Genomic DNA, 19492 nt, shown 5'->3' on the forward strand with positions numbered 1-19492 from the left:
CCATTTCTGCCTCTTGTGCTGTGGGCTTTGGGGGACTCACTTCCCCTCTCCTGGCTTCCCTTTCCGCATTTGTAATGTGGACCAGCTGGCCCCAGAGGTCATTGGGCACTGAAATTCAGTTTCTTGTCTGAGCCTTTGTTTTCTGGAAGCCAATAATAAGGATGGTGATGGCCAACATTCCTTGAGCATCTCTAATGGACTCAGCTCTGTGCATGCATGTGGATGATCTGATCCTCACAGCAACCCCTTGAGGAGTATGGCTATTATTATCTCAGTATTCATAGCATTAACTGAGGCCAGAAGTTAAATAATGATCAAGATCACTAAATTACAAAGCAGGATGTAAGCCCTGAGGTCGACTCCAGAGTCCAGCCCTTATTCTTGCCACATGCAGCCTAGCTGTATGAGGCCATATAATTGCAGGGCCTTGTGCTCAATGCTGTCCCCAGCTGGGACAAGTGGGCAAAAGGCACTATCATGGGCATGTTCTCATCTGATCAGTGGATATTAGAAATGCAGAGGTCCTTAGAGATCACCAGCCAGCCTCTTGCCACTTTACACATACGGCAGCTAAGGCCCAGAGAGGGCAAGTGATGGACACAGTCTCACCTGGCAGAGCTGGAACTAGAATGTGGGGTCCTGTAGACCTATAGACCTGACCAGGATGGCCAGACATTTGCCTGTGGCCTCAATTTCCTGGTGAGTTAGGGTTTGGGACAGTTAGTTAGATAGCATGAACAGACCTTCCCACCCTGAAGCTTTCTTTGCTCTTCCTATACGTGACCCAGGGAACTTCACAGCACAGCACTCTGAACCTCAGTTTTCCCATTCGTAAGTGGGTTTATAATATATACCTCTTAGAGTTCAAAGAGCCAGCATGGTCCTGGGGGTGTAGTGAGTGATTAATGAAGGAAAACTGCCATTGGTCTGATTTGTTGGAGGAGACTTGGATTGAGTGGTTAGGAGTGTGGGCCTTGCTGCCTAGTTATAAACCCAGCTCAGATGCTTTCTAGTGGTGTGATCTTGACCAAGTCACTTCACATCTTGGAGCCTCTATGCCCTCATCTGAAAAGGCATCATAGGTCCTATTCCCACAGGTTATCCTGAGGATCAAATGAGATGATGTATATATTTCTTAGCATGGTGCTAGAGCATAGTAGGTGCTCAAGAAACTACTAACTCTTACAATAGTGTAACACTTATTGAATACTTGCTAGTCAATTAGTGGTCTTTGTTATTTATTTATTTATTTATTTAGTGGTGCTGGGGATCAATCCCAGGGCCTTGCACATGCTAGTCAAATGTCTATAGCTGAGCTACATCCCCAGCCTTAATAATCCATTCGCATTAATAAACTTCTCTGTACACTTCTGAAATAATCAGATCATTTAGACCCACTGCCTCATATTTTCACAGTGAAATAGAGTCCTAGAGAGGACAGTGACTTGCCCAAGGTTACACAGCCAGCTTCTCAGTGCCTTGTGTGGTCCAGCTCAGTCTGCTTCAGAGCCACTGTTTGAGTCAGTCTCCCAGAGGGACACTCCTCTCCTCCGCTCCCTTCCCCATTACTCTCCAGAATCAGCTGCTCCTTGGAGCTTCAAGCTTCGTGAATGGCTTGGTTAAGCACTCGGCCGTTAAGCGTTCATCTCTTACAATTTCAATCCAATTCCTATAAGTTTATTGGCAAGACGGAATGTATTAGAGCTGCCAAATTTAATATATCAAGTCCGCATGTCTGAGATGTGGGGTTTCTCAGCAGTAATGGGAGAAGAGATTTTATACGTTTTCATTTGGAATGACTGGCTGTTCCTGATCCCATTACAGCCCCTGACTTAATGGCTGCTGTCCCTGTCTGCTGCAGGAGCAACTTTTTCCATCAACCTGCTTGGCTGTCTGGACTGCCCAGAATGCTTGTTTGTCTCTGCATCTATCCCTAGTCTCTTCTTCCCAAGAAGCATTCCCCCATCTGTCCCCTCTACCTCCCCACTCATCAGTCTGCTCTGTGGCTCAGGTCCCAGCTTCATCCTTATTTGCCAGGTCCTGGGAATCTGGGATTTTGGCTGCCAGCCTGGGCAGCCACCTTCTCACCTCAAGGAAATAATTTCCTATACTCCTCTGGGCCTCAGAAGCCTGCTTTGTTAAGTGAGGGACCAGACCCCAGATTGAGGGACTGTACTAGGCTCAGCCTTTGCACGTCCCACTTGACAGCCTCAAGTAGACACATCCTCCCTCTGGTCTTGTGACATCAAGCTGGAGGACCCAAGCACTGGGCATGAAAGCCATAGAATTGCCACCCACCATGGGCTGCAGTTCTCCTGGAAAGGAATGGCAGCTGTAGTCACAATGACAGGGTTTTTATGTTTGGTTTGGTTTGGTACTAGAGATTGAACTCGGGTGCTTAACCACTGAGCTACATTCCCAGCCCTTTTTGTGTTTTATTTAGAGACAGAGTCTCAGTGAGTTTCTTAGGGCCTTGCTAAGTTGCTACCACTGGCTTTGAACTTGTCATTCTGCTGCCTCAGCCTACCAAGCCACTGGGATTACAGGCGTGTGCTGCTGCACCCGGCTTCCCTCAGTCCTTTGATCTTTGCTCAAATGCTATCTTTTTGACAATCTACAGTAATCACTTTATTTAAAATTGCAGAACTCTCCCCTTAGCTGTCTCTATTCCCAGCTTGATTTTTCCTCATAGCACTTATCACCTTTGAAATAATAAATTACTTCTTATCGTTTATTGTCTTTCTCTCCCGACAAGAATATAAATCCATGAAGGCAGATATATTTTTGCTTTATTTATTGCTGGGGCCCCAGCACCTAAAATAGTACTTGATACAGAGTAGGCAATCAAGTATTTGTGGAATAAATGAGTTAATTTTCATTTTTCCTTTGGGACAACCAGAGATTCAAGAGAGGAAGAGAGATTTGTCTGAGGTCACATAGCTGATCAAAAGAATGCAACTGTAAGTCCCCTAAAATCATGTTCCTGGGTGTCCTTTAAGCCGGAGAGCTTAGGCAGCAGAGGCTAATAGCTTCCCAAGAAGATTACTAAATTCTTAGGTGGCAGGTCCTCATTCAGTCCCAGAGGGAAATGAGAACATTGTAAGGTCTTAAGACCCCTCTGTTGGCTGGGCATAGTAAATCCAGCAGTTCAGGAGGCTGAGGCAGGAGGATCGCGAGTTCAAAGCCAGCCAGCAAAAAAAAAAAAAAAGGACCGAGGAAGCAAGTATGGCAGGCAGACATCACAGGGAGAGCATCCAGGCCAAGGGGACAGCAGATACAAACCCATGTGCCTGGAGGCAGCCATGTTTCTGGCTTGTGTGAGGGGCAGGGCGAAGACCCATGGGGCCAGCATGGAGAAAACCAGAACAAAGAGATCAGAAGTCAGAGGTGTGCTAGGGATGAGGGAGGCTGGCCAGAGGGTATAAGGTGGGGGTCCTCCAGCTTAGCTATATATTAGAATTACCTGAGAGCTTAAAAAAAAATAGTAAAGCCAGGCGTGGTGGTGCATGCCCTATAATCCCAGCAACTCAAGGGCTGAGGCAGGAGGATAGCAGTTTGAGACCAGCCTCGGCAATTTAGCAAAGCCCTGAGCAATTTAGTGAGATCCTGTCTCAAAATTTAAAAAAAAAATAATAAAAAGGGCTGGTGATGTGGCTCAGTGATTAAGCACCCCTGGGTTCAGTTCAATCCCTAGTACCAAAAAATAAAATGAAATAAATAAAAAATACTAAAGTCTGGGGCTTACCTTCTGAGGTTCTAGTTTGTTGTTGTTATTGTTTTTGTGGTTAGGGATTGAACTTGGTGCTGTACCACTGAGCTGCATCTCCAGCCTTCTTTTTTTTTTTTTTTAAGAGAGAGAGGGAGAGAGAGAGAGAGAATTTTTTTAATATTTATTTTTTAGTTCTTGGCGGACACAACATCTTTGGTTGTATGTGGTGCTGAGGGTAGAACCCGGGCCTCACGCATGCCAAGCAAGCGCGCTACCACTTGAGCCACATCCCCAGCCCCTCTCCAGCCTTTTTTGAGACAGAGTCTCACAAAGTTGCCAAGGCTGGCCTTGAAGTAGCAATCCTCCTGCCTCAGCCTCTGAATAGCTGGAATTAACAGGTGTGTGCTGCTATACCCCAGTTCTGTTTTAATTGGCTGAGATTGGAGGCTGGGCATCAGAATTAAAAGATCCCTCTAGAACTAGACTTGTTAGCTCTAGAAGTTCCTCATGGTACAAGGCACCTTAAGAAAAGCTTGGCTCAGGCCTGACCCTCAGGGAGTGCTCAGTCAGGGGCCCTGTCCCCAGAGCTCTGTCCTCTGGCCTTTTCTCCAAAGGTCTGACCAAGAGCTTTGTGACTTTCTGGGCAGCCTCAGCACCTGGTGTAGGCGGCCATGGGGAAGCGATACTTCTGCGACTACTGTGACCGTTCCTTCCAGGACAATCTCCACAACCGAAAGAAGCACCTGAACGGGCTGCAGCACCTCAAGGCCAAGAAGGTGTGGTACGACATGTTCCGAGGTGGGTGCTGCGGGCTCTGTGGCCAGGCTGCTGGAGCCCGCATGCTGATCCCTCTAACCATTAGGTTAGCACCACAGTGGGTCAATCTGGGCTCTTTGAGGATCCAAAAGAGGAAGGTGTTGGGCCCGGCAGCACACGCCTATAATCCCAGCAGCTCAGGAGACCAAGGCAGGAGGATCATGGATTCAAAGCCAGCTTTAGCAAAAAGTAGGCACTAAGCAACTCAATGAGATCCTGTCTCTAAATAAAATAAAAAATAGGTTCAATCCCCATATCAAAAAAAAAAAGAGAGAGGAAGGGGCTGGGGTGTATGTAGTTCAGTGATAGAGTACATGCTAAGGAAAAAAAAAATAGAAACAGTACAAAAAAAAAGGAGAGAGCCCCAGAGACAGAGAGGCAATCCAAAATGGAAGGTCCCTTCGCCGATGACCTTGACTGAGGGCTCTGTGCTTCACCCACAGTGGAACATCCTTGGGATACAGATAACAGACAGGCTTCTCCAAGGAGGTGATGTTTGAGCCAGCAGCTGAAATAGGGCCAGCCATGTCATTTGGGGCCAAGGATATGCAAAGAAGACTCTGAAACAGGTAGCCATGAGCAAAGCACCGGATGCCCTGGGAGGAGAGGGTACAGCCAGTGATGCGGAGAATGGTAGGGGCCAAAGCTGGGTGTGCGCAGGGACTAGATCCTTCAGGTCTGTGGAGGCCACAGCAAGGAGGTTGCACTGTCCTGAGGGCAGAAGGCAGCTTCTGAAGAGCTTTCGACAGATGTGACGTGGCCAGGCCTACATTTGCCAGCAAGAACTCTGTGTGGGGTAAACAGTGTGGTGCAGGAAGAGTCTGTTGAATGATTGGCTGGAGGGAGGAATGAATAACCCGACTGCTGCGGTGGGGGTGGGGACTCTTGCAAAGCAGGTGCGACTGGAGTGAAAGAGCTCAGGTCAGAAGCATCCACCATGGCCTAGCCCCCAGGATGCCTGTGGATGGGAGTTCTGCTGCTACATAGCTGCCACTAGATGTGCACACCAAGGAAGGTCAGGGAGGGGCCAGAGTGTGGCCAGGGAGGAGCTGAGCTGAAAGGAGAGGGAGCTTGGTGATGCAGCAGAGGTGCTTGGACAGGTAGGGAACAGTTTTCCAGGACAGGGCCCAGAGCCTGGGAGGAACAAACTGAGTTCAGGTGGCCAAGGAGAAAGGGGAAGGGAGACAGAAGGAGTTCTCTGTTCTGAGACACAAAATTCACTAGAAGGGAGTGAGCCTTTATTGAGTACCTGCTACATGCTGTGCTTGCTATGGTTTGTCATTTACTTCTCAGTGACTCTCTTAGGCACTTAGAGACCTTTAAATAAATAAGGCTAGTTGGTCATGGTAACAGTGATCTCCCTACCCCACTGGGTTAGGGTGAATAAAGACTAGGCATGGTTTTTGTTTTTGTTTTCTTTTTTGCAGTACTGGGAATGAAACCCAGGGCCTTGCATGTGTTAGGCAAGTACTTTCCCACTGAGCTACATACCTAGCTGTCCCCCTTTTATTTTTTTTATTTTGAGACAGGGTCTTACCAAGTTGCCCGGGCTGGCCTTGAACTTCTGCCTCAGCCTCCCAAGTTGCTGAGATTACTGCATGTGCTACCACACCTGGCTTAGGCAGAGTATTTTTTATTTCTTGGTACTGGGGATTGAATTCAGGGGCGTTTAACCACTGATCAACATCCCCAGCCCTATTTTGTATTTTATTTAGAAATAGGGTCTCACTGATTTGCTTAGCGCCTCACTTTTGCTGAGGCTGGCTTTGAACTCGTGGTCCTCCTGCCTCAGCCTCCTGAGCCACTGGGATTACAGGTGTGTGCCACCACACCCGGCACTTAGATTTTATTTGGAGACAGGGTCTGGTTGAGTTTCTTAAGACCTCACTAAGTTGCTGAGACTGGCTTTGAACTTTCGATCCTCCTGCCTCAGCCTCCTGAGCCTTGGGATTATAGGTGTGCACCACCACACCTGGCTTAGGCTTGGTGTTTTTAAAGCTCTCCTAGGGCTGGTGATATAGCTCAGTTGGCAGAGTGCTTGCCTTACATGCACAAGGCCCTGGGTTCAATCCCCAGCACCATTAAAAAAAAAAAAAAAAAAAGCATCTCCCAGATGCTCCCTATTTCAGGCAAAGAAACTGAGGCTTCTAGGTTTGGGGAGGAAGGTGGCCGACAAGGCTGCTCAGCAGGCCCAGCACAGCTGTGATTGGGAGGGTTTGGGAATGGAGACAGATGGGGAATTTAAGGGCATTGGGGGCTCCTAGCTATTTGAGAAATCTCCGATCCTGACATCAGGTTCCCTGTCTTCCAAACCCAGTGAGGGGCTGTGCTTTGGCTTTAGCTAGGCCAAGATCACCTTGGCATTTGCTCCTTATCCCAGATGCTCAGCCAATAACAGCTGGACCCTGGAGTCCAGAAATAATGGGTAGAAGTCCTTGTGTTCCTTACAGAAAAAATGAAAAGGCAGGTGCTGTAGTCCCTTTCTTAGGGCTCTTGCATTCCCATCAACCTCTCACATGCCCAGCCACTTCTAGTCCTTAGAACAGCTGTGCAGGGAACTGGGCATGGTAGCACATGCTTGTAATCATAGCAGCTCAGGAGGCTGAGGCAGGAGGATTATGAGTTCAAAGCCAGCCTCAGCAACTTAGTGAGACCCTGTCTCAAAACAAAAAATAAAAAGGGCTGTGGCTCAGTGGTAAAGCTCTTCTGGGTTCGATCCCCAGGACCAGAAAACAAAACAAAACAAAACAAAACAAAACAAAACAGCTCTGCTACCGGGGCTGGCGGCCTGAGTTTCCTCACTTACAAATGATGAATTTAAAATCCAGACCAGTGGGGCTGGGGTTTTGGCTCAGTGGTGGAGCACCTGCTTAACATGTGTGAGGCACTGGGTTTGATTCTCAGCACTGCATATAACTAAATAAAGGTACATTGACAACTAAAACAAAATTTTTAAAAACTTAGACCAGTGGATTGCCTTACTCATGGTCCCCAGGTTCTGGTGGCCAAGCTGGCACATGAGCTCTCTTCTTGTTCAAAAGGTTCCCCTAGGCCTGCACTTACCCTGAGCAACTGGTTCTCAGCTCCCAGCTTCATGGCCTTTGACAAATTCCAAGGGCCTCAGAGTGGCTGATGATCCATGGGTCACAGTCAGGACAAACACAGGCCCTGGAGCTAGGCTGCCTGGGTTCAGTCCCAAGTCGTGAATCACTAACGGTGTAGCCCTAATTTTGTCACATGTAAAACAGCCATAACAACAGTACCCACCTCCCAGAGATGTGACACAGGCTCAGTAATCCCATGATGACTGTTCTGCACATTGGGGTTTATGCTAAGTAGGAATGATGCTTCTGTGTCCTTAGAAGGAGTGGCCTTAGGCCCTTTATCTGATGGACACATTTATTCAGCCAGTGCTCAATGAGTACTTGCCTGTCCTCAGTCCCCAGACAGGCTTTGAAGATTCAAAGATGGATAAAACAGGCCCTTCTAAGTGACCTCCCACTCACTTACAACAGTGTGTCCTGCCTGGGTTTCCATGTTCTGCTGGCCTCTCCCTCCTGGCTCTGACCACATTGATCACTGCATGTACTGTTCTTTCTGTGGGCATGTCCTTCCTTCTGTCCTCCCCACCCCAAGATAGTTCCTTTGTCCCAGAACTAAACTCGGGCAGTAAATGCTCAGGGATGCCCTTCCCATACCCTAGGCCAGGTTAGGTCATTTGTTCGTGTTCAGTGTTTACCCCATTTATATCCACATGGATTACTGTGGCTGTTGGACTGGAGGAAGGACCCGCTCTGACTTGATCTCCACTTAAATCCTCATCCTGGCATAGTGCCTGCACATAGGATGTGCTTTGTGAACGTTTGATAGATGAATGCCTAAATGACTAGGTAAATAAACATGGGGCACCAGGGGCAGCTGTTAATTTTGGAAGATGAAGCGAGAAGGACCAACAGGTCAGATCACAAGGAGCCTTGAACACCATGTGGAGGAGCAGGGGCCTCTTTGTGCAGAGGGTAGGCTGGGTTTTCTTAATCCTAGGTGTACTTTAGAGGTACCCAAGAGCTTTTTTTTCAGGGGAGGGTACTGGGGATTCAACCCAGGGTCACTTGGCCACTGAGCCACATCCCCAGCCCTATTTTGTAATTTATTTAGAGACAGGGTTTCACTGAGTTGCTTCGGGCTTCACTAAGTTGCTGAAGCTGGCTTTGAACTTGTGATCCTTCTGCCTCCGCCTCCTGAGCCACTAGAAGTATAGGTGTGCACCACCCTGCCTGACCCCAGGAGCTTTTAACAATTGTGATCTCCCTTATGCTGATGAATTAAAGCAGAACCTGAGAAGGGCAGGTGCAGGTGTCCATGTACTTTAATAGTTGCGTGGTGATCCTAAAGCATGTCAGAGTTGAGAACCACTGGCCAGCAGCACCACAGAATAGAACTCTTCTATGCTGAGCCACCTAGCCAGTGCCTCTTGTCTGGGACTTAGGCTCAGCCCTCCTGCCTCCCTCAGTGGTACTAGCCTCAGGGAGGTCCTAGGCAACATCCACATAATCCCACCAGCTCAGCTTCCCCAGGAACGACAGGCAGGACAGGCCATGGTGTCTCTAGCTCTAGTGGTTGAACTGAGCCTGACAAGCCTGGTGCTAATGGATGGACCCTCCTCCACATTGCTGGCTTCACTCATGGCTCTGCCAGGCCCCCTGGAGTGAATCCTGCCCTAACCAACACCCAGCCCCTAGCAGATCCTCTCCCTTCCCAGCCACCAGCTGCCCTGAAGAGAGGCATCCCCATTACTGGGCCATTTATCCAGGCATCAGGAAATCAGCAGCCACATGGAAAGAACAAAGGCTCTAGAATTCCACATACCAGGGTTCAAACCTGGTGCTGCCACTTTCTGATCACGTATCCTTGGGAAGGTCATTTTCCTGTCTGAACCTCAATATTACCCCTCTGCAGAATGGGTACATTAGTACTGTAAAGTGGATTCATGAGGAGAAAATAAAAACTGCTGCCATTTCTGAGCACCCTCTTACCACCTTTCAATACCAAGCTGAGGAACAAGACCTTTGGAGAGCATTCAGTATAGCAGCTGAGAACATGGCTGCTAAGCCAAATAATAATTCGTCAGGCTGTTTGCAACCAGGAGGCCATAAAACTATGTCCTGTTAACTGACAGTCCCTAAATGATGAATTCGTCTGCCAGGTCAAGTTTTTACAGAAAAGAGCAATAAAATTATTTTAAAACTTCTAAATTTTATTAGGGAATAAAGAGAAGATGGAGATAATACATAAGACATATGACACTGTTGAATGGGGAGACAAAATAATGTCCACATGTCAGTTCTCACTTGGTTAACGTATGTTTTAATTAAAGTTCCCTAAAATTCTAGAAGTTGTTCTGAGAAAGCCAGTTATTGCTGTTTTTTGGGGTGCTGGGAATCAAACTCATGGCCCCACATATGCTAAGCAAACATTTTGCTGCTGATCTACATTCCCAGCCCTAAGATGTACTGAAACTTGAAAAGTGATTTTTTAAAAAAAATTTTTTAGTTGTAGATGAACACAATATCTTTATTTTATTTATTTGTTTTTATGTGGTGCTGAGGATCGAACCCAGTGCCTCACACATGTGATGCAAGTGCTCTACCACTGAGCCACAACCCCAGCCCCTTCAAAAATGATTTTATGTGGAAATAAAAGAGCTTTTTTTCCCCTTCCCCTCTATTTGGTTGGGGAAAAAGAAAACTTCCTATGTGAGTCCATTGTACAGTCAAAGTCAAATACCTTTGACCTGAAACCTATTTCTTGACTTTGGCTGGCCCTGGGTAAGGTGAGGGATGGAGGTCACCTTGGATCCCACTGCCAAGCATCCCCCCCTATGGTCAACCAAAGCAATGCTTCTCCATGTGTGGGGAGCTCTTTTCTTCCCTCAGTTCCCTGAGACTCTACCTCCCTCCTTGGCGGAGCCATCTGAACCCAGTCCCTTTCTTCTCTTATAGATGCAGCTGCCATCTTGCTGGATGAGCAGAACAAGCGGCCCTGCAGGAAGTTCCTGCTGACAGGTAAAGTGCTCTGCTGGTTTGGGTCCCCTCCGGGACCAAGAATACCTTGTCTGGCTTGTGTGGATCTCTGTAGAGTGTCTTCTCCAACTCTGGACACCATCCTGAGTCCACTTTGCAGCCTGGCTTCAGCTGACCAGTCAGTCAGGGCCTCCCCATGGGTTGGAATTTGGGTCTTTCCCTGATCTGGTCCTCAGCTTTTCAGAAGTATTGATTTTACTGCTCAATACTCATCTCACAAAGACAACTATACTTCAAAGAGATACAGACCTTAGTAAGCAAAGGCAGCAAAAACAGATAAAAGTAAGGGTAGGAAAAATAAGACAAGCCAGGAGAATAATTAGTCTCCATGTTTGTTCTTGAGGTCTGTGTACTAGAAAGTTTGGCCCTGAGCTTCCTGGAAGCCAAGGCAAAGAGGAAAACCACAGTGGTTTGTAAGGGAGCTTAGCCCTGGGGAGAGGTACTATGGGTGAGCTAGGGAAGCTGGATGAAAGGCCGTGTTCTTCTCAGGAAATGGTGTTGCCCCCAAAATAGTCATGAGGCCTGCAGATCAGGAGTTTCCCATTGACTTGGCTTAGAGGTACATTTGACACTGGGAGGTTACACTGGTGTAGGATACCACCATGCTCCTGTTATTTCCAGACACTTTGGTTTCCTTGTTTGAGCCTGGAAAAACCACCCAAACTTTGGTTCCTCCATAGCAAAGGTGCTGCTGAGGTCTTTTTTTTTTTTTTTTAATTTAAAAAAAAAAAAAGAGAGAGAGAGAGAGGATTTTTATTTTATTTTATTTTTTACTTTTCTGCAGACACAGCATCTTTGTTTGTATGTGGTGCTGAGGATCGAACCCAGGCTGCACGCATGCCAGGCGAGCGCGCTACCGCTTGAGCCACATCCCCAGCCCCTGAGGTCTTTTTTTAATAGATTTTTGTTGTTGTTGTTGTAGATGGACACAATACTTTTATTTTATTTTATTTTTTTAATTTTTATGTGGTCTCCGGGGATCAAACTCAGTGCTTCACACATGCTGGGCAAGCACTCTACCACTGAGCCACAATTCCTGCCCCTGCTGAGATCTTTTGGAGGAGCAGTCCAGCTGCTCATGCAAGCCAGGTGGGCAGGTGGGGCTCCAGGTAGGGGCACAGCATGTGCAACAGCCTGGCGTGGAGGAGGAAGCGTGTTCTTTCAGGAACCCACATGTAATTCATGGAGGTGGGTAGGAGGGGTTGGTGATGAGAGACAGCCTGCAGAGATCTGTGCAGCCCAGTCCTGACTCACTTTGATCAGGTTTGGTCCACCAGGACTGCTGAGTGAGAGTGGGACCAGAGACCCTAAAACCTTGTTTCTAAAAGATCAGAAACCGTCATCAGAGAGCCTTCAGCCTGTAATAGGCACCTTTCCTGAATGGCAAGTAACTCTGTCTTCTTGTTGCAGGCCAGTGTGACTTTGGCTCCAACTGCAGATTTTCCCACATGTCAGAGCGAGACCTGCAAGAGCTGAGCATCCAGGTGGAGGGTGTGTCTCGGCAGGGGCCCTGTGCAGGGCAGGAATGGAGTGCGGGCAAGGGATGTGGGATCCTGCTCCCACATCCCACAAGGGATGTGGGAAACTGCTCTGCACCTCCCCTCCTGTCCCTCAGTAGAAGCCATCATGTGGGGCAGGCCAAGGTCTGCTCAGGGTGATAGGGAGTCCCCAATTCCACAATGTGAGGTGGGCGTCAGAAACACAGCTGTGTCTCCTGAAAGTGAAAAATATATGGCTCCCGCCTGGGAGCTCTGAAAGTGCCCCACTGCCCACACGCTAACCCAGCAGGTGTGGGGGATCCCTCCCTCTCCCCCTCCATCAGGCACCATAGGAATCCCTATTCAACACTTGGCAGATCCCCTTCAGCACACTTGGGAAAGGGGAATGAAGAAAGCACTTTTTCCTCCCTCAGGATCCTCATAGCCTAGTGACTTCTGGGAGGGGCAGGGCAATTTCAGCTTCTGTAGAAACAGGCCAGTGAGCCATTGGGCAGCTTGATGCTGGCTTTCCAATTACAGAACAAGGAGGTTCCCTCTTAGAGGGCTTTTTTTGGGGAGGGGAATAAGAGGTATTTTTTGGCGGGGTGAGGGGTGCCAGGGATTGAACTCAGGGGCAGTCAATCCCTGAGCCACATCCCCGGCCCTATTTTATATTTTATTTAGAGACAGGGTCTCACTGAGTTGCTTAGTGCCTTATTGTTGTTAAGGCTGGCTTTGAACTTGCAATCCTCCTGCCTCAGCCTCCCAAGCTGCTGGGATTACAGGTGTGTGCCACTGTGCCTGGCCCTCTTAGACATCTTAACTGATCTCCTTTGGCCCCTTCATTGAACAGATGAAGAAACCAAGGTCAGTACTCAGACCTCAGACCTTAGGACCTTGAGAGAGCCCCACAGTGAGTTAGAGACTGACTCTGGGTCTCCCAGGAGGCTGCTATCCATTCTTCTCTGTCCAGCTGCCTCAGGGAGCTCTTGAATGCCTGGGGCACTTTGACCTTTGTCCTCATCCCTTGTTAGGCTTCACTTCCCTCTGCCCAGTTGGACCCTACGGGCTCTATGCCCTCCCCTGGGGAGCCAGTGGTGGTGTACTACAGCTCTGGCACTGACACCGGGTTTCCAGGAGCTCTCTCTGGGTGGAAGTGAGGCCTCATGGCACCAGCCAGCAAGTCCTGGCAGTGCTGATGTCTCCAGCTCCCCGTGTGCCACAGGCTCTCAGGGAATGGTTAGCTTGTGGTGGGGAGCTCAGGCTGAGATCATATCTAGTGGAGATGGAGATAGGGTGAGGCCCAAGGAGGCTGGCATTGTGGATGGTCTTGGCTCTTCCACATCCTCTGTAACCTTGGCACATGGCTTGACCTCTTGGAGACAGTGTCTTGACCTGTCAAACGTGATGATGCCCCAGGCAATGATGCCCTGTGCAGTGAGCCCAGGGCCAGCCCCCAAGTGTTGTCATGCCATGAGTTTGTTTTCCTCTGGCCCATGGCCCATCCCAGACCACTTGGAGACTGACCCCATCACCCTCTCACACCCAGCTTATATGAACTCAGACTGTTTGTTGCCTGGCTTTAGTTCAATGGCAGAGTTTTTTTGTACAACATTATATGAAAAGAAAAACCAGAAAACTGAGGCTCATGCCTTGTCTGGAGACCTGGCAGTGGCAGAACCAAGACTCAACCTTGTTCTACTGCCGATTTTGACCCCTTGCACCTGAGATTTGAACCCCTCCTGAGGGCTAGGCTCTTTACACTCATTATCCTGTTTCCAGCTCCCCAAAGCTTGGGAGGCAGCCATTGCTATCTCCCTTCAATGGGGAGCAGAGCCAGACCTGTAGCACCGGGTCATGGGATGCAGATGGGCTCAGGCAGTAGGGGCAGTAAAGGGACAAGCCAGCAGCAGTGCTCCTGGCCTACCAGCCTGCACTTCTCTGGAAGATTGCTGTAGCATCCCAGGACTTCCCCGGAGCTGGCCAGTTGCTGTTACTTTGCGGGAGGTGGGGTTCAGGCAGGCAGGATTGTGCCCCTCACCTTCCTTTTGTCTCCCTATTCCCCACAGAGGAGAGGCGAGCCAGGGAGTGGCCTCTGGACACACCCGAGCTCCCTGAGGGCCACCTGGAGGACTGGCTGGAGAAGAGAGCCAAGCGACTGAGCTCAACCCCGAGCAGCAGGTATAGACTCCCAGGTGTTTCTGTGCTGCTGGGGGCAAGACCCCAGCCAGCCTGTCCTTTGGTCCTTTGCTAAAGTTGAGGAATCTCCATGAACTTCCTAAATTCAGGGGCTATAGTTAGACTCTTCCCCTACTCTCCTCCAGAGATCCCTATGAGTAGGGCTACAGTGGAGCTCTTGGGTCCCCAGGCACTGGCCAGAGGGAGTGTACATTTAAAGGTACCTGTCCTTGGTCCCCACCTTTTATGTCTCATCCCCCACTGGCAGTGTGTGCTGGTGGGAGGGGAAGTGTTGGCCAGGTTGACTCTACAGCACTAAGTCCATTGCTAGAGGGATGGACCTGAGCTGTGGTGGCCAAGCTCCCAGTGGTCCATCATCCTCTGCCTGTCCCAGGGCCCCACAGATGGGAAACTGAGGCTCATGGAGACGTTCAACTTGATCAAGGGCACATAGCTAGGAATAGGCAGAGCAGGGACTGTACAGGGGCGTGACAACATCATTGTCCCACGCCTCCCTAAGGGGAAGTGGCCTGAGCATTCAGAATGCTCAAAAATGGACAGGAACGGGCCCTCAAATGTGGGCTGCATGCCATCTCAGACCCTCCCCTCTCAGACACAGCCCACACTATACATTAACACAGAGAAGCACAGGGACAGGCAGGGGCTTCCGCAGCCACCTAGCATCACAGCCAAAGTCCAGGGCTCCTGAGCTCCCCTCTGCCAGTAATGGAGAGGGGGAGGAAATGGGAGGAAGAGAGGGTACGAAAGGGGACCAAGGGGGGTGCTTGTGAGCTGCACATGACTGTGTGCAAGTTGCCCTACCCTGGGCCACCTTGATTCCCCATCTTGCAGTAGCCCTTCAGGCCCTAGTTGCTCTGTGGTATGGTCTCATGGGATGACGGCCTGACCTGAGCCAAGAGGGTCTGGTCAGAGAAGTCCATGGATTTCCCTCGGGGCTGTGCCAGAAGGTGAAGGGCAAATTTCTTGGTCCAGTGGAAAGAGATGATTAAGGTCTTTTAAAGTTAACTTTGTATTTTACCTTTATTCTAAATATGTGCCCAGTGTACCGCTACCTTAAAACTATATAGTTGGACATAACTCAAATGTTGGAGTATGCCATCCCTGCCTTTTGGACCTGTCTGAAGGGATTGTGACTTTGGTCATCTGGGTGCCTCCTGTTGTTACCAGCCATCTTCCAGGGATCCAGATCCTGAATGCCAAGTTACTTCTGCTCATGTGGTAGAGGGTTGGTCTGACTAGGGAGTTCTGGGGATCCCCATTTTCCTGAGATCACTTCAGTTCAGTCTCTGCTCTGCACCACTCCTTGGAACTGGTCCCATATGAATGAGTTCCTCCCAACCTCATGTTGTCCTGGCCACTTACGGCCCTGCTTTTGCCCCGTGGTGTCTCCTGAAAGTGAGTTATACCCTGAATACCTCTTAGGGCTGTGAGGAGGATCCAGGAAGACCCTGTGGTCTCCAGTCTAGCTGGATTGGAGCTGCTAATATGGCAGTAGCAGTTTTTGGAATAGTGCCTGAAACTGGGACCTACCTTGGGCTCTGGGGAGCAGGGTCTAAACTGCTCTGCCAGGTCACTTTCCCTCTGGCCAATCAACCTGGGCACTTCCAAGAGATCTGCTTTCTCCACAAACATTCTCTGCCCCTTCCCCACCTATTCACCTGCCTCCTGAAGGCTTAAAGCCAATATGAATCATTCTTTGGGCAGAACAGACCTGTACAGCCTTAAGAAAAAAGAGTTGTCGGAAAGGAGGTGACCTTTTATTCTTGCTGTTGCCATTGCTACCTTGGTCTCCCATAGTCCTCTCCCTGCAGGGTAGTTTTGGGAAACATGACACCTCTGCTCATCGGGGCTGTGCTTCTGCATCCATGAACCCCTCCTGTGGGGTTGTAGGGAATTAGATTCCAGCCTCTGGATTGCCTATTGTGGCTCTCCTAGCTGGCCATAACAGCCCTCTCCTAGGTCTCTCCCCTCCCCTGAGCTCTTCCAGTTCATTCTCCATATTACAGCCCCAGCCAGCTTCCAAAACACACTCTGGCCCTGGGCCTCCCCTGCTTAACCCCTCCCAAGTCCACCTCCACTTTGGGAGGGCCTGGACTCCACAGCCTAGTTCACAGGGCCTAAGGAAATCTCCCTGCTGGCTACCAGACTCATGGAGTCACCTGATCACCTGTCATACCTAGCCTGTCAGTCACAGTGTTAGCAGCCTCTTAGATGGACAGTCATTTGTGATTTCTGGGAACCCCATGCATGCTGTTTCCTCTGCCTGAAACTGCCTCTGCCAACCCCACCAGCTGTGAGCTTTAGTACTCTAAGACGTGGCCCCTTCTAGCCCCAGCTCCCCTTCACAATCTTGAGCAAGTATGGGTGTCCCCAGGGCATGGAGACTACATGTGTGTGTATTTAGGGGAGCAGTGTGGCCAGCCTAGATGCCTGTTACCTGGGTATTAATGTGTGGGGACCAGTCTGAGGACTTTAGGTAGCCCCCTTTTCCTCTTTGGGTGTCTGTTTCCTTCCTGGGGAACAGATGGCTGCCTGACCCACCTGGGACCACATAGACCTGCAGACTGAGCAGAACCCCACAACACACAGTGAGCTGAGCCAACTTTCCTTGTCAACATGGGGACACGGAGGCTCCTTGAAGGTGCAGCCTGGTGGCATTTTTGCTCATTCCCCCAACAGACTGACCCTGAGGGATCTGCCAAGAACAGACAGTGGCAGAGGGAGGGAGCAGCTAGCCTTAGACACACAGACTAATCCCCAGCCAGTTCAATGCTCAGCCCTGCTTCCCATTGTTGGCTCTTCTGATTGTGACTTTATCCCTCTTAATCTCCCCTACATACCCCTCTCTGGGCCACAGCTTCTGTTCTGGCCCATCTACCTCCATAAGACTCTGTTTCCTTTTGGTAAGGACCACAGCTGGGGATTTGCCAGGGAGCTGCTTCTGTCCTTACATACAGGGCAAACAGACCATGCTGGAAGCCTCAAGTAGAGTCCTACCCCATGTACCTGTGTCTCTGTCTACTATGTGCCAGGGCTGCAGGTATGGGCTGTAAGGCCCAGGGCCTGGCACATCTGGGGCCCTAGCAAGGCTCCAGTATCTGTGAGCAGACTCAGGGGTTGCCCTTTCTCTGTTGGGTGCCTCAGGGCAGGCAGGGACACTGGACTGAGCCTTGAACCCAGTAGCTGGGTCCCAGCTGCCTGGAAATGTGCCCCATTTGCTAGAGGAAGGGCCTGAGGCTTAGAGGCTGGGGCTTCCCAGGATCACACCCCCTTGGGGAGCTCTACTGTCACTGTGACTCCATAGAGAGCCCCAGCTCCCGCAGTTGTGGCCTCCTCCACCCTCAACCTTCTGTTTATGAAATTTCCCCAGCACCGTAAATCATGTCAAGAGCTGCTTTCTGTGCTTTCCAGCAGGCAGCAGCCCATTGAGTAGGGGATGTCCCTGTTCCTCTCACAATGGGAATCCTAGAGGCTGCAGTTAGGGCTCCCAGAAGTCCTTGACCCTGTACTATCAGTCAGGCCCAGAGAAGGGTAAGTTGAGTGGGTGGGGAGAGGCAAACTCTCAGGGCTGCTGAGCACAGCCCCCCACCCCTGCCTCCACCTCGGAGGCCTGAGACCTGTCCAGACCTCTCACAGAAAACCCAGGCCCTTCTCTTTCTGCAGAGGGATGGCCACTGGGCCCCCAAGCCTGTTAGAAGCTTCCAGGGCTCACCTTTCATGAAGGCTAGGGCATGGGGTGGGGTGGGGTGTGGCTAGAACAAAGGCAACTGAAGGGGCAGGGAGAAATGTCTGAATTGCATTCTAGCCCTTCGTCCTCCATCCCCTGTGTCACCTGGACAAGTGAGGACTCCTTGCACCTCAGTTGTCTCATCTGAAAAAAAGGGTTCATGTGAGATTCTTGAGGTCTTTCTAGGCCCTGGTCTCTGGTCCACACTAGTGCCTAGTCAGTAAGAGCTCTCCGTATAGCTGAATAACTGTGTCATTCAGCACACAGTTACTGTGTCACCTCTGCATGTCAGGCCTGGCTCTGGGCACTGGGGTTAAAAAATGCCATTCCTACCCCAGTCTTTACCCTCTGAGCACTGCAAGCCCGAGGAGACAACACATGAGCTCCCAGGTGAATTCAAAGTGCTTTGTAGCCTGAGGGAGGTCCGGTGTGGACAGGTCTGAATGTGGCATAGTTGAAAGGGTGGGGGGAGGCTGCCTCCATCCGCCTCAGTCAGCTCCTGTAGGTTAGGATACCCCAGGTTGGGCACAGAAGATACCTTTCCATCGATGGCACTTCCCATGGGCCCTGGGGTGGTGGCTTGGGAGAGGTGAATGTTAAGGACAGTGAGTAGCATGAGAAATGAGGCTTTTTAAAACATTTTAGACAATATTTTTTTCGGATTTCAAAGGCTTGCGTGCTTGCAAAACTTTTGGAAAGTATAAAGAAGTAAAAAAAACCACCCATAATTGCACCACTCAGATAGAACCAGTTAACATTTTGCTGTGTCTTCCAGGGTTTTTTTTATGCATTTATATATGTTATATATCTTTAAACAAAAATAGTATCATGCTATATACATTATTTTATAAGCTGCTTTTTTCCCTACTCACATAGTATGTCTCTCCTCATCAGTGCATATATGTCTGCCTTAATTTTTACACAGGCTGCATAGCATTCTCCACTGGACGTGCATATGTATTTAATCAGTCCCCCACAGGTGGACACTAAGGTTATTTTTGTTTTTCTCAAAGCCATTCTTGTAGCTCTGTATCTGCCTAGAACCTCACTGTTTCCTTGGGCTCAGTTCCTGGAGAGGAGGTTGCTGCTTCTAAGGGTCTGTGTGTTTTCAAGTCTCTGTTTCCAGAAGGGCCATGCAGGCAGCTGACCCTCCCCATAGCCAGGATGGTGGGAGGGAGAGCTGGATCTGGGCTGTGCTCCAACCCAGGCCTCAGTTGCACTTGCTCTAATTCTCTTTCTCCTTCTCTCCAGGGCTGAACCCATCAGAGCCACTGTCTTCCAGTACCCCATAGGATGGCCGCCGGTCCAGGAGCTGCCTCCATCCCTGAGGGCACCCCCACCCGGGGGGTGGCCCCTGCAGCCAAGAGTTCAGTGGGGTTGAGCCCCTTGCCCCTGCTCATCTCCTACCTGGTCAGCACTTATCTGTCACAATAAAGACAATTGCTCCTACTGGGGAGGCCGAGCCCTCTGCCTGTTATGTCCC

General features: G+C 49.8%; 1 protein-coding gene and 1 non-coding gene across 3 annotated transcripts in view; both read left to right on the forward strand.

Moving 5' to 3' along the window:
• Window positions 1-19463, forward strand: part of Zmat5 (zinc finger matrin-type 5) — a 30383-nt gene extending 10920 nt beyond the window's left edge. Inside the window, exons 2-7 of one of the 2 annotated variants that reach the window (XM_046427303.2) lie at window positions 2900-2960; window positions 4357-4507; window positions 10525-10587; window positions 12016-12096; window positions 14153-14264; window positions 19261-19463. In XM_046427303.2, the coding sequence (XP_046283259.1) occupies window positions 4381-4507; window positions 10525-10587; window positions 12016-12096; window positions 14153-14264; window positions 19261-19390 (513 nt within the window). In that variant the 5' untranslated portion in view covers window positions 2900-2960; window positions 4357-4380 and the 3' untranslated portion in view covers window positions 19391-19463. The remainder of the gene's footprint in view (window positions 1-2899; window positions 2961-4356; window positions 4508-10524; window positions 10588-12015; window positions 12097-14152; window positions 14265-19260) is intronic. The other variant, XM_046427302.2, reaches the window with a different exon arrangement.
• On the forward strand, window positions 6537-6609 carry Trnav-uac (transfer RNA valine (anticodon UAC)). Its single transcript has one exon. It is a non-coding gene; the product is annotated as a tRNA-Val (tRNA).
• Window positions 19464-19492: the final 29 nt, after the last annotated feature.

This window comes from Marmota monax, unplaced genomic scaffold, assembly GCF_021218885.2.
Source record: "Marmota monax isolate L192 unplaced genomic scaffold, Marmota_monax_Labrador192_F-V1.1 WCK01_AAM20220418_F8-fsc00177, whole genome shotgun sequence".
NCBI lineage: Eukaryota > Metazoa > Chordata > Mammalia > Rodentia > Sciuridae > Marmota > Marmota monax.